The following is a 14687-nucleotide window of genomic DNA, read 5'->3' on the forward strand; positions in this document are numbered from 1 at the left end:
ATGGTGTTATTCTTGTGCCTCGCAGTGAGAAAAATATAGAAGCAGTTGGGTCTATGGGATGCTATATCAAGTATACGTGAAGTGGACACATTGGACTGCTGCATTTGGCTTAAACTCCATACAGAAAAAGCCTAATTTGAACGTTTGGCTACTCTCACTTGGGGGATATGGAAGCATCGTATGACATTTATTTATGGGAATGACAATGATGCTATGTCCAAAAATCTGGAGTGGTGCGACAACCTATTGAATGATTTCAAGGAGACAGGAGAGAAATTAAAGTTTTTGCCCATTGACACACATGCATCAGGGCCACTAACTTCGTCAGCACCTCCATTAGGAAATCTGCAACTTGAGGTCGATGTCTGTGTGAATGAAAACCTGCGGCAGTATGGTATTGGAGTGGTGTTAGATTATAAACTCATGAGGTGTCCATGTCTATTGGGTGAGGTTGCCTCAAGTTTATAACCAACTCTTTATTAGTTTAGTATTTCAATGTTGGGATATTGTAACATTGCCGATCCCTTGAGAAGCCGACGTCCGCGGCGACCCTCTCTAGAGGGCTTTAACTCACCTTTTCTCCTATGGTAGTCATTTCCTAGGTCGTCCCTTTCGCTACGCCGCTCTCAAAGAGAGCACCAATGTTAGGTTATAAACTCATGAGTTGTTCATCTCAAAAGGCTTGCCTATTGGGTGGGGTTGTCTCAAGGGTTTATAATCAACTCTTTATTAGTTTAATATTTCAATATGGGATATTGTAACAAGGGGTGATCAAGGAGTCCAGTGGCAAAAAACTATATGTTTTTGGTATGTGTATCTCGGCACCAAGCTCTATATCCGAGGGAAAACTCATAGTGATTTAGGAAGGATTGAAATTTGCTCATGCTCGGGGTTGCGGCATCTCCGGGTGGTCTCTGACTCATTAATATCAGTGCAAGCAGTCACAAATATGAATGAAAATTATAATTATGCATGAGCTAGAATTAATCAGATTCGTATTCTTATGGATACAACGCAATCAATGGATATTCGTCATGTTAGACGTACGACGAATTCGATCGCCGACACTCTAACAAGTTTTGTTTCTTCTTCCCCCAACCCGTTTGCTTGGGATAATGATAATTTTCCTTTTTGTTGGAAGATTTGTAATGTTTTCGATCATATTTAATAAAGTTACTTTCTTCTCAAAAAAAAAAGAAAAGAAACTCATCTATTTGTATATTATTAGTTAAATTATTATTTAAAATAAATAAATAAAATAAAAAAGGACAAATATGATATATACGAGAAAAAGGGTAATGTTTTGAGATCAATTTGCAAACTTCACTTAAATTATGGGTAGAAAGGGTAATGTTTTCATCAATGGGGACTAGCATCTAAGTGTCCCTTTTCATCTTTTCTGGTTTAATCTGCGGATTCTACGAAATTGAGGGTGCCAATTGTCTTAAATCCTACAGACGGGCAAAAGATTCCGAGGTTCTTGGGTTCGATCATTTTTGTAGAGAGGATAATGTTGACCTCTGTCAGACAAATTTCTTTATCTTCAACTTATTCTTGCTTCACAAATTCCCTCCCTCGCCTTTCCAGTACGCAAAATCGTTCCTTTTGTGTTAAGCCTCGTAAAAATTTATGCAACAGCCGTAATAGTCCTATCTGCAGAGCAACATTCGCTATCCACACAAAGAACAGCAGCAGTAGCGACCCTTCAAGTAGCATCCTCACTCAAAGGTACCGAAATATTAATTTACATATGTTTTTGAAAAATGGTTTTGGTCCTGATGCCTTGTATTTTCTTGAATGCTCGAAAAGATTCAATTTTTCTTGTTTTTTTGTTCTTTTGTAGATTTTGTGTAGTTCTTGCTTTCCGGGTTCTTGTTTTTGTAGTTAATGGTGAACTTTGGCTGTTGCTCTGGTATCATGTAGTGTTTTCACAGAATTCAGAATAACTTGAAGCTTTCATTTCGGAGAACTTTATCGATTACCGCCACATTCATAAATGATAAAGCATCTTGTGTGTTCGTTATTGTGTTGTGCTTTATGTTTGTACCTTTTTGGATTTTTAACTGGCGAATTTATGTACGGCTGGACTGGATGCTGGTGCGAAACTGAGATTTTAGGAAAAAATAGATATAAAATTTTACCTTTTTTTTCATTTCAGGTGCCAGGTCTTCCTCTGGCTATACATTTTGTTTCGAACGTGGTTAATAGTTTCAGTATTTTGAATTTTCATTACCTACGAATGAACATGCCATGCAAATTCATGAGAAGTTGAGGAATTTTGAACCCTTTTGCTCGTCGCGTTGACTTTTTGAATAATGGAGAGCTTTAGCTTATGAAAGAACTGAGCAAGTGTCACGTAATAGTGTGCCTCCACTGTCATGCATTAAGCTTCTTATAATATCAAAGAAAATTATTATTTTCGGGCGTGACTGTATGATTTTTGGAGCTTAAGGCTTATCTCTGAATTCTCTGTTCATATATCATATCTTTGCTGGTAACTGGTAAGTCATCCTTGGAAGCTGTGGGAGGATAAACATTTTTCAAAGTTGTATTGAAACATATTCTTCTATAACTGATTTCTATAAACTAAGTGCCAACCTTCTTGTCATATTGAGGTTTACTGTAATAGCTGGATTGAATATGCAAATCAAAAGGATATCTCAGTGAAAAGGAATCTCCTAGGCTTCTTTAGCACACGAGGAAGCAGAATGTTTTTCATTTGTTTTAGTTATTGGAGTTGTGTTGATATTTATTAATAATGAAATATGTTGAAATAAAGTTGTGAATGATGTAGTGATTTTTGTCAAATTGGTGATTGAATGAGTTACTTTTTGTTAAAAGTTTCTGACTATTGCCATAGTTTCTACTTTCCATAGATATTGTATGTGCGTCGTTTGTCTTCATATATTTTTGTTTCCCAATGAAGCCTACCTCACTTTTCTCGAGAAATATCAGTACCTCAACATTTTTTCGTTCCTTCTTGAGACCAAAGTCATCATTCCTTTATCCATAAAATATGCGCTTGCTGCCTCTAATTACTCTGGAACTCCAGGATTCTCAATGGTATTCACGGAGAGTTTGTTTTCATGTATCAGTTAAAATAGCAAATATATATAAGATTCCCTGTAACTCCTTTTGATTTTAAATGAGTTAACAAGTTGCGAGCTTATGGTTGATGTACCTAAATGACGTAAATGTTGACCACATGGGTAACATTTAATTTGGTCCATGACTTTTCACCCAGAAATCAAAATTCATCCGTGTGTTTTTAGATTACTTCATTTCCATCCCAGAGTTTTTAATGATTGCTTGCATTTCATCCATATGATACAAAATTTGGCAAAAGATGTATTTTCTTTTTAGTATTTTGCTGGGATGTTATTCTAAATCTAATGAAATTCTTTCATCAACTTTGAGTTGTATTCATTATTCAGCTTTGCAAGCAACACTAGTTTACCTCCTTGAGTTTAAAGTTTGATTTGTCTGCTGCATTTGGTATGAATTTACAAGACATCCGATTGCCATACACCTGATTAACTAGAAAACAATTACACATTCAATCACACCACACTTAATCTCAGCTACTTGCAAAGTTAGAGAAAGATTATTATATGAAGTGGATAAAACAATTTGATTATGTACAATTACAAAAAATACCCAAAGATCAGTTACTTGGCTCGGTTTTGTATCAAATGGATAAATTGAAGCAACTACCAATAGCACGGGGATGAAACTGAAGCAATTAAAGATATAGGGGTGAATTTGATTTTCTTGCGAAAATTTGAGGACCAAAGTGAATTTTTTTCGGGTCACGTTTTATTAATATGATATATGCACTACTGCAGGTTCATTCTAATGACCTGGTGACATGAGATGTGTGACATTAACTATGTGTGTTTTTGGGGTTCAGTTAACCAAAAAAGAAGTTATATTCTCATTGCTCTGTGGTTTTCCTTGCTCCTGAACTGTAAATGAAGTACTAAGAATAGGAGTGGCTCTTCTGATACTTTGTATGTAACTTTTCCCTTTTAGAAAGTTATATGTTGATTGCTTCAGATTCATAGAACTTTGTATGTGTTAGAAAATTGACTTGGACCTAACTCACCTCAAAAGCTAGCTCAAGAGGTGAGAGTTGTCCTTGTCTATATTAAGAACTGTCCAGGAATACTATCCTACCGATGTGGGACAATATTTCAACACACCCCCTCACGTCCAGGAATGAATATCTGGAGCGTGAAGATATTAACGGGTGACCTAACTATAGGCAGCCCAATTATGGGCGGTCCAACACACACGGAGGGCCTGAGCTCTGATACCATGTTAGAAATTGACTTGGACCTAACTCACCTCAAAAGCTAGCTTAAGAGGTGAGGGTTGTCCTTGTCTATATTAAGGACTCCCAGGAACTCTATCCTACGGATGTGGGACAATATTTCAACAATATGTATTGACATATTCATTTTCCGGATTTAATGTTTCCAGCTGCGAGTGTTGTGCATTCGATCCACTTGGGATTAATTCTGATGGATTCTTGGATTTAAAAACTTCTTGGGAAAGTGCTCTAGAATTGTTTTCTCAAACACTTGAGAGTGCCTCAGGCACCCGAAAAGAGAATTCTTCATCAGCTAGAGGAGCGGCAGGTTTCTTATCAGCATTTTTTTACTAATATTAATGTTCCTCTACCATTGTTTTTCATCTACGGATTTACCTCTCTCGATCCTTGGTAATTTTTTTTTGGCATTTTCCAGCTGCAATTGAAGACACTAGCATTGATTTTGGGGATTTCTTCAAAGGTCCACTCCCTGGAAAATTTTTAAAGCTTTTAGGATTTTTGGCTCTTTCAAGACTTGGGATATACATACCTCTTGGTGGGGTAAATCGGGATGCTTTTGTTGGTAATCTTGATCAAAATAGCTTGTTAGGCACGCTAGACTCATTTTCTGGAGGAGGTATTGGTCGTCTTGGGATAGGCTCGCTTGGTATCGTACCCTTTATCAATGCACAAATTGTTTTTCAGCTTCTCACACAAATCTACCCCAAGTTGCAAGAACTTCAGAAGAGAGAAGGTGAAGCTGGAAGAAAGAAAGTGCTGCAGTATACTCGCTATGCATCCGTTGGATTTGCCATTGTGCAGGTACAGATGTCAGATTCATATGCCATATAATACAGTCATGTGTATATGCATGCATAGTGGCAGAATGAGAGCCGAGTGGCAGTGGCAGTGGCAGTGGCAGTGGCCAGAGGCTGTCCGCTCTTGCTTTGAAGTTTCCTGTGCACATATATATTTTTGTATATTATTATACACATACAAATATGAATTCTACTTTCTCCCGCAAAATGTCTGCTTCTACACTCTTTTGCATGATCATAAAATGCCCAATTTCATTTGCTCTCATTGTATATTTGTGCTGGTCAAACAGCATATCCTTTAGAATTTTTACCCTTTTTAGATACACAAATAAGGGCTGTATCTAAAGGGAACATGAAAACAAAAGCATCTAATCCATGTTTCATGATTGATTGATTGATCCTTAAACAGTATCAACTGTATAATTTTTGTATTCTTTTGACGGTCATATCATGCGACGGGATTTCTAAATTGATAATATTGACAAAAGAATATGTTTTGGCAGGCAATTGGTCAAGTATTATTTCTCCGTCCTTACGTAAATGACTTCAGTACCCAATGGGTTCTCTCATCTGTTATCATGCTGACTCTTGGCTCAGTTTTCACTACATACATTGGGGAAAAGATAACCGACATAAAACTTGGAAACGGCACGTCTCTTTTAATCTTCACAAATATCATCTCCTACCTGCCGGCATCTTTTGGGAGGACGGTCGCTCAGGCATTTCGAGATGGTAATTATGTTGGACTTGGGGGCATCGTTGTGTGCTTCTTGCTGCTAGTTCTTGGAATTGTATACGTTCAGGTGATCTTTACATCTTGCACTAAAGACATTTCATATGATGCCAGCCAAAGGCCTTGTTGATTAATCTCTGACCACATCATTCAGGAAGCGGAGAGGAAAATTCCAATCAATTATGCCTCAAGATACACTAGTGGAGCTGGTGGGCTTCAAAAGTCTGCTTATTTACCCTTTAAGGTATGTAGCCTGTTTCGAGGTTTTTGGTTTATGTTTTTGTCAACTGTACCTGACTATCCTTTGACTTGGATTGCACTATTATTATTATAGCAAGAGGTGGGCTCCAGCCCTTGATGAATTTTTTTTTTTCGTTATTAGTATATATGAGATGAATTGTCATTGGCTCCAGCCTTGGATGAATTTTTGTTCTTCGCTATCCCATTGAGTTTCTTTTCTGCTGACTGCTATTATGTATAATAGGTTCATAGACCACTTTTCTTATAAATATTTGTTTTCAATTAGATAAAACTGAAAAGAAATTGTCGTTTTTATATACGCATGAAATTGTCTATCTGAAAGTGAGTAGTTTTCTTGAATAGGGTTTTGTTTGGTTCAAATATTTTTTTTGTTGAATAGGGTTTTGTCATAAGATCTCTACCATTTCTTAATTATGTCGACGATCAGCAGAGACCGAAGCAGCACAACATTACTCAATTGACAGAATGATTTGTCTTGTTTTAACGCTTCCTTTTTCTTCTGCAACAACGGAAGTACCATTCTCAACTATTTAACTTCTTAAAACTTCCATCTGGAATAAGATGGGAGTTCCTGGCAGATTTTACGATTGTCTACATTGAAAGAAATTTTACTGCAATGATCGACACTAATTCAATATGATGAGTTATATTCTATGAAAAGCCACAGGGTACATCTTCAATATTTTATATCTTGTTCGTGTCAATGTGTAATATTTTTAGTTAACATTAAATGTTTTATAAGTGTTCCTTGATTATAAATTAGTCTTTTATTATATTTTAATTTTTGAATATTTAATTTATATTTTTTTTTACGAGATCAGTCAGCCCTTCTACTGGAATTAACAGTTCTTGATTGGCAGGTGAATAGTGCTGGAGTAATGCCAATCATCTTCTCTACCTCATCGTTAGCTCTTCCAGGAACTCTAGCACGCTTTACTGGTCTGAATGTTTTGAAAAAGGCTGCTGTAGACTTGGTTCCTGGAGGTATGCTATTAAATCTTCCCATGGAAATTTGGTTTCTTCATGCCTGTTACTTAGAGATTTATTACTAGTAATTTTTCATACTTCCTCCATCTCAATGCTTGAGTTAGTCCAGGTGTATGGCATTCGTGTCTTAGGTGGGTTTACGTCATATATTATCCACTTGTTTGATTCATTGAATCTTATGATTTTCCAAAGAAATATAGGTTTACAGTTAGAAGCCGTTTTTGGGGTTCTCTTGAAACAAAAATGGCTGAAAACTAGCTGTATAGCAATGCTACAACTGAAGCACTGAAGGAATTTATCATTACCGGGGACATAAAAATAATATGCATATGTTCATCCAGGTTCACTCTATTTGCCGACAAACATCGTGTTGATTGCATTTTTCAACTATTACTACACGTTTCTGCAATTGGATCCTGATGATGTCAGCGAACAGTTGAAAAGACAAGGTGCCTCGATCCCGCTCGTGCGACCTGGAAAAAGTACAGCTGCATTTATTAAAACGGTAAATTGTCTCTCAACACAATTTTATTGATATTTGCAGCGGTTAGTTTATTGAACACGCATATATACAATGTATTTGACACACTAAAGACTGAAAGAAGAATACAGTAAATTTTCATTTCTCGCGTCGGTTTCAATTCACAACACACAACATGATGCAATTCAATCTGCTACATTGTAGTCATATCCAGGTTGATTTTTAATCATCTTAACACAAAGCACCAAAATTCAATCTGATGCCTGTATTTGTGGATTTTAAGGTTCTGAGCCGGATATCAGTACTCGGGTCTGTGTTTTTGGCAGTTCTTGCTGGTGGTCCTGCCGTAATTGAACAAGTCACACACCTTGCTGCATTTAGAGGATTCGCAGGTACCTCAGTTCTCATTCTTGTTGGTTGTGCAAGTGATACCGCTAGAAAAGTTCAAGCGGAGATAATTTCCCAGAAATACAAGAATATCGAGTTTTATGATTTTGACAAGTATTGATGATCATATGTTGAACAAAAGTGCAAGTATTGAAGATGTGCAAATGAATAGGTGTAGTAATTACTGAAATCGTATTTGTAAATTTTGCAATTCAACGAGTCTAAATTTTGTTCTTGGTTCGAAATGAATTGAACCAATATACAACTGCAAAGTTAAACAGAATGGCAATGTTCATTTATATGTAATAATTGGAGGGCAAAGCTATTGATTCACAATTGGAAAACTTTGCCCTTCTTTCAAAAGTTTATAGGGAAAAATATAAAAAAAAATACAATGAAATATTATAGATATGGATAGATTGGAGCGAGAACTAATCGTCAGGCTCGTCTGAAAAATCAGGCTCTTCAGGTTTAGGTAATTTAGGCAAATTCACATCTTCAATCCTCTGAACTCCCCTTCGTGTAGTCTCTGCTAATCTTGAAGCTAGTATTGTCCACCGGAGCTCTGATTTTACATTTGATGACGTGAACTCACGATCTCTGCCTTCTGTGTGAGCTTCTGCCATTAAATCTGATGCAAATGACTCGATTCTGCTGAGATTTTGACAAATCTTTCTTCGGTTATACCTTCGCCAGGCTGCTTGTATGAAACACGCAGCCCACGTCCTCCAGTGGTGGGAATAGAACCTGAATGTGTGCTGCAGTTTCTTGCTGTGTAATCTTCTAAACTGGTTTGCGACAAACTTGAGATCTTGGGCGCTTAATGCAAAAGCCTCAACTTCTACAAGGGCTCGAACTGTCCTTGTTGAAGCCGGCAAGTTCGCTGATGATTTTGGGACTAGAGCCCAAGCAAGCAACTCTTCTCCACAGAAATCACCTGGTTTAAGTGTAATTGAGTTGAAGAAACCCGTTTGACCTCCATTTGTAGTTGAACTCTCGAGTTGACCCCTGATAATGAAGAGCATGTCTGTCACAGGATCTCCCTCACGAACAATATACGTCTGCTTGGTGCTCAAGGAAGAGACCAGTCGCTGGCATATTGCATCAAGCAATTGATCATCCATCTGTGCGAAAAATGGAACCTGGCAAATTTTCAACAGTAAGTGCACCATGTTTAAAGCTATAATTTAGCCAAACATCTTGTGGCACTCCGAAATTTGAAAATATCACCGAGTGCAATAGTATCTAATACATTAGTATGTATAAGCTAATAGAGAAAATTTAAGAGGGAGGAAGGCCGCCCTCTGCGAACTTCACCATCCTTCATAAATGCTCTAAAGTTTCTTCAACTTAGATGCTGATTATGTGAAATCAAGAAGGTTCGGTGGAGAGCCCCTGAAGGGCTGTCCTAGTTGGTGGAGCGCCCCCTAAAGGGCTCTACCAACACATTCTTGACTAGCCTGCCGCACAAGGCTCGTAGTGCGATTTACCTGACTAGTGTAGTTTGCACATTATTGCATTAGTCTGGGGTTTACCCAGTGCGCATCGAAAGATAACGGCTACGGGTTCTCATGTTATAAAAAAAAGATCGGTGGAGCTGTCGCATAGTTCGAGAATTTACTCAGTGCGTATCAAAAGATAACGGCTGTGAATTTTCAAGTTATAAAAGAATAAAGAAAAATGAAAGAAAGATGGGGATGGAGAATCATACGCGTTTGACAAGGTCTAAGCACAAGTGACGTTGGATATCCCGGCTAAGATCTGCTGGGAGACCTTGCAAAATAGCTTCCTCGTGTACACCTCGAGTCGCCAGCCATTTGTATTGGTCAAAACGCCTCACACGTCTTCTCAGATCTTCGGGAAGCTGACGGTGTCTCATCCATTCTTCGGTGTCTCTTTGCTTTAGTCTCCATTCCTCGAGCCGTATTGTTAAAGACTGCAGGTATGTCTGCATGCGGACAAGAAAGGACGTAAATCAAACCATGTCGGGACAAATAGTCTAACATCTAAGACATGTTCAATGGTTTGAGGATGTTGGTGTGATGACAAGTTCATTGCATGTCAATGTCCACATTGTTAACTTCATCTTATGGTTCTGTGAAGTGTGAGATGATATTGCAAAAATGATGTGAAATATTAATTTTTTTATTTTATTAAAACATGAGTATTTAAACACAAAATAAAATTACATAATCAAAAGAAATTATAATTATAGATAATTAAAATTTAAATCTTACAAGAAATTAAGAAATATATAAAATAAAAAATTACAAATAATTGAAGCTTCCTCGCCCATTCTACACGCCCCAAGACAATATACATAGATCCTTACAACTTCACCCTCTCCAATGATCATTAAAAAAAAATAAGAGAAGCAGAATCTGGCAACTGACCTCCATATTTCCTATAAGATGTGCGAACAAAACAAGACCCAAGATGGCGATGAGTATGGAAAACGACGTCTCCCCGATAAACGTGCTTGTCGACAGGTTCTGCCCATATGAACTAGCATCACAAAACAGATGATGGGTTACAAAAGAAGCCACATTGGCATTGAGTGCTTAGTTAGACAGGTACAAGGACCATAAATTCAAGTATATTTCCGTCTCTCTTTAAGAAACAAATGTACCTTAGGTTCTGTAATCCCCACCACAAGCAATAGAAGTATTTCCGAACAAAACTAGAAGAAGCAACACGTTTTGTGACCAAGTCTTCGAATATTCCAAAATTGAAACTGATATCTTCACCAGGGTCACAACTTCTGAACACATCCGTTCCAAGAATCCACGAACTGCGCTCTCTGCTATCATCTGAGTCGCAATTCAAGTATTTGATCAAGCATCTTGTAGTGCTGTTCTCTTTTCTACACACCGATTTCCAGCAAGACACGTACCGATCAACCGACAGGACGTACCATGCCGCACCCAAGACCTATGTCCTCGAAATGATATTTGCACAGATAAAATTAGTCCTCGAGTCTTTTGATAATAGAGTAAATTAGAATGAGAGAGTTACATACATGGCTTGCCAGCATGTAGAGTAGCAAATTGTAGGCGGCACCGGCCCAAGCAGTTTTGGTGACAACTCCTGTTGCTTTTATGATCTGAGAACTTAATGGGAACATAACATACAGTCTGGGGATATATTGTAGCAGCACGATCAAAGCAAGAGCGTTGTTATTATGATTAGCTCGATGGTTTCTTGCAGCAGGCATGATAAACCAATTGACAAACTGCAATATATAGAGTCGACGCACCGTAAACCACTCGTATTTAAAGCTCAAAAATGAAGGGAAACGTGACTTCATCTTCTTCTGCCATTCAAGAAACAATGCAAGCTTTGAACTGACATGAAAGGTAAAGCGTTAGTCCTTGAAAAAAGTACCTGTGGAAGAGGAAGTGTTGCGATTAGATCAATGAAGAAATCGGATCGGATATATCTCCTGGCGATTTTCTTGGGATCCATAACAAGTTCACCTCGACCAAAAACTCGTGAACTCGGCGAAACATATGCTGTCCTAAACTTTATCACCATATGCAACATATAAAAAATATCTGCAACACTACGAAAGCACGTCACAACCATCCGCAAATTGTAATCCGTCTTCAAGCACCAAGACCCGTCGTTCTCTCCTATGCTGGGCAAGTAAAAATACAATGGGTCGACGAAAATAGCCAGAAGGCACGAAACAATGAATACCCTGTTCCAGTTTAGCACAATCCGGCTACCGGGATCGAGTATATGCTTCTGCGATGGTTTATGATCGAACTTGAGAGTATCAATAACTTTGGATATTGCTGTAGAATTGAAGAGTGGGGGTGAGAATTTGTAGCCCGTGGATGACTTTTCTTGCCATGGCATAAAGCTTCTTTGTTCCTTCACACTATTAGAATAGAACCTAAGCATTTTAGACAGAAATTAGAAATCCCATTATCTAAAACATGAACCCACAAGCTCAGATGATGTTATCCAAGAAAGATGATTAATTTATCATTTTAGCAAACACCAAAAACAGTATTAGTCACATATGACATACCTCACAAGTTTCTCGTTCTTCGTCTCCATTCTGATGAAGCATGTAAACGTAATCACCGTTTTCTAATGAAATTTGATAATATATATATTTATATTATTATTATTATTATTATTATTATATATATATATATATATATATATATATATATAAATTTTCAGCTGTCCAACCAATGATGCACAACTCGTCTCCAACCACTAAAACTCAGTACCGTAGTTTAGTTATGCGAAAAAAAAAAAAAAAAAAAAACTAAAATCCGATACCAGGTTTTAGTGGTCGAAGACGAAGAAAAAAAATATTGTTGGGCAGCTGAAAAGTCCTCGATATATATATATATATATATAATATATATATATATATATATATATATAACCTTTGATAATGAATTAAAATAACAAAACATTCTCGATGAGGTTGCTGAAATCAGATCAATAATGTCACTCTCATGTGTGCAGAAACCCGAATAAAAAATTCAAAAGACCCAAATGAAGAGATTTTACTTGCGGGGAAGTAAGCTGACAGATTCAGAAAAGTCAGCCGTTGGGATTCTTTTTACTATATTATTCAACATGCGACATGGGTCAAAGAAGAGACAAACACCAATTAGAACAAGCAATTTGATAAGAGAATGGCACTTTGGTCCCTCAAATTTGAAGCTGCAATTAATTTGGTCCGTCGTGTTTCAATATAGTAGTCATATTTTTGCTACACAAACATCTTCGACACATTTGTAATTTTTAGTGATGCTATTCCTTTGTTTCTTCGAACAGTTGTACACCAAAATATATTGACGATGTAATGAAGTTGATGTTTTACTTAAACAAAAAAAAAACAAAAAAACAAAATCTTCGACACATTTGGTCCGTGCCAACCATTGGCCTAAACCGTTCAAGCGCCAAGATTTGTCATTTAAAGTCGCGGTAGTCAAACTCGCTAATCTCAATGGTTAATCGAGCACAATTTGTCATCCAAAATGGTGGATATTTTGTAATGAATTTCACCAGTGAAAGATATCTTGGTACAGGGAGTACAATTTTTTTTTAGATTAGAGAGTGTAAAAACACATTTTTTTCTGAAAGGGACTGTAGATAAATTTAAGTTTGGGTTTTCGGGATTTAAAATAAATTTACGCATACATTATTTCAAAAAGTGAAAAAGAATTTATTAAAATGAAATAAAGATAATATTATGGTGAAAATGAGACTCATAAATATTTGGTTTGAGAGATATTTTATTTTGAAATGTCGAATATTTGAGTAGTGAGATATTTGATTGATGATGTGGAGCAGGGGCGTAGCCAAAAAATCTACTGATCCTGGGCTGACAGATGACTCATCAAATAAATTAAATACTTAATAATTAAACTATAATAATAGACTAATTTATAATCAAAAAACACTTACACATTTAATTTTAACTACAAAATATGACATAGTAACACTGATGCGGTCGTGGACAGCTCGCATGCGGATCGTGTTGCTGAGAATGTTCGAGATCTATTGGAGCTGTCAGAAGGGCCGATTACAAGGCGTCGAGCTAAACAGTTCAAGGAAGCTCTTCAAAATATGATGCTAAATTATCAAGGTGGCGTTGGAATTATTGGAGATCATTTTATAGGATGTTTTATTGTTCTTGAAGTGCAAAAAGACCTTGAGAAAGAAGATGTTCAAAGTGCGAGACAGAGCCTTTCTCGCTCGAGCGCAACATCCTACTGCTCGAGCGCGACTGCGAGACAGAAATTTTCTCGCTCGAGCGCAAGTTTTACCGCTCGAGCGCGCCTTGTGCTAGCTGAAAAAAATTGGACAGAAGACTGCTCGCTCGAGCGCCAGTTTTTACCACTCGAGCGCGAGCAGATTTCAAAGAAAAACACACGGTGGCGTGAAGTGTGTGTGCGCGATGCAGAATATTATTTTTGATATTTTTTTTTACCTATTTTGAGTGTTTTAAGCATACTAGGAAACTTTCTAGTGATATATTTTGATATTTTTTGCATTATTTTGTGTTATCTTTAATTATTTTGTAGTTGTATTATAGATACAACAGATACATTCAATATTCAATAATTAAGAATTCATTATTGATTTTTATCAGTCTAAAATTCTCTCAATAATTTTATTGAAAATTTGGCTTTATTCAAATCAAACTTATCAAAGTTTTCAACTTTGTGGTGTTTGTCAATTGTTCTTCATTGAAGATTGTCAGATACAAGTTATCTGAAGGTCTCCTTGAAATCAATTATTTCGTAATTTTCGTTGTAATCGTTTATCGATTAAACATGAAAATTCAAAATTTATCTTTTGTTATTTCTGTGTAATTTACTTGTTTCAAAAAGATCGAAAACTTACTTGAGTCTTTCGTTTAATTGATCCGAGGGCACAAATTGGCTTGTTTTCGTGTTTTCTTTTCATTAATCAACAAGATTCATATCATTTGGCATCAGAGACAAGGTTCTTTGAGACAAGTAAGTATTGTTTCAACAATCTTTGTTTTTGTCTGTTCTTCGCTCTTCCTCTTCGTTCTTCGTTCTTCATCTAAATCTATTCTTCGTTAAGTCTTCGTTGTTCTATCTTGTTGCCCAAGTTTCGTGTCTTGTGCTACATGTTATCTCAAAATTAAAAAAAAAAAAGAAAAATTTTCGGTCAAAAAAAAGAGAGAGGAACCGAAAATTGCTTTGA

At 36.8% G+C, this 14687-nt stretch overlaps 2 protein-coding genes across 2 annotated transcripts; one reads left to right on the forward strand and one right to left on the reverse strand.

Annotated features, from left to right (window-relative positions):
- Positions 1–1353: 1353 nt before the first annotated feature.
- LOC140893405 (preprotein translocase subunit SECY, chloroplastic) lies at positions 1354–8300 on the forward strand. Its single transcript, XM_073302476.1, has 8 exons — positions 1354–1728; positions 4483–4640; positions 4749–5134; positions 5634–5933; positions 6018–6107; positions 6985–7108; positions 7453–7616; positions 7876–8300. The coding sequence occupies exons 1-8, from the start codon at positions 1511–1513 to the stop codon at positions 8098–8100; spliced, it is 1665 nt and encodes a 554-aa protein (XP_073158577.1). The 5' UTR covers positions 1354–1510; the 3' UTR covers positions 8101–8300.
- A 47-nt stretch (positions 8301–8347) lies between these two features.
- On the reverse strand, positions 8348–12109 carry LOC140893404 (cyclic nucleotide-gated ion channel 17-like). The gene is made up of 7 exons (XM_073302475.1): positions 12016–12109; positions 11364–11877; positions 10999–11211; positions 10609–10910; positions 10373–10484; positions 9691–9927; positions 8348–9121 (listed from the first exon to the last, which is right to left on the reverse strand). The coding sequence occupies exons 1-7, from the start codon at positions 12042–12044 to the stop codon at positions 8411–8413; spliced, it is 2118 nt and encodes a 705-aa protein (XP_073158576.1). The 5' UTR covers positions 12045–12109; the 3' UTR covers positions 8348–8410.
- Between the last annotated feature and the right edge of the window lie 2578 nt (positions 12110–14687).

The sequence above is a fragment of the Henckelia pumila genome, chromosome 3 (genome assembly GCF_033568475.1).
Source record: "Henckelia pumila isolate YLH828 chromosome 3, ASM3356847v2, whole genome shotgun sequence".
NCBI lineage: Eukaryota > Viridiplantae > Streptophyta > Magnoliopsida > Lamiales > Gesneriaceae > Henckelia > Henckelia pumila.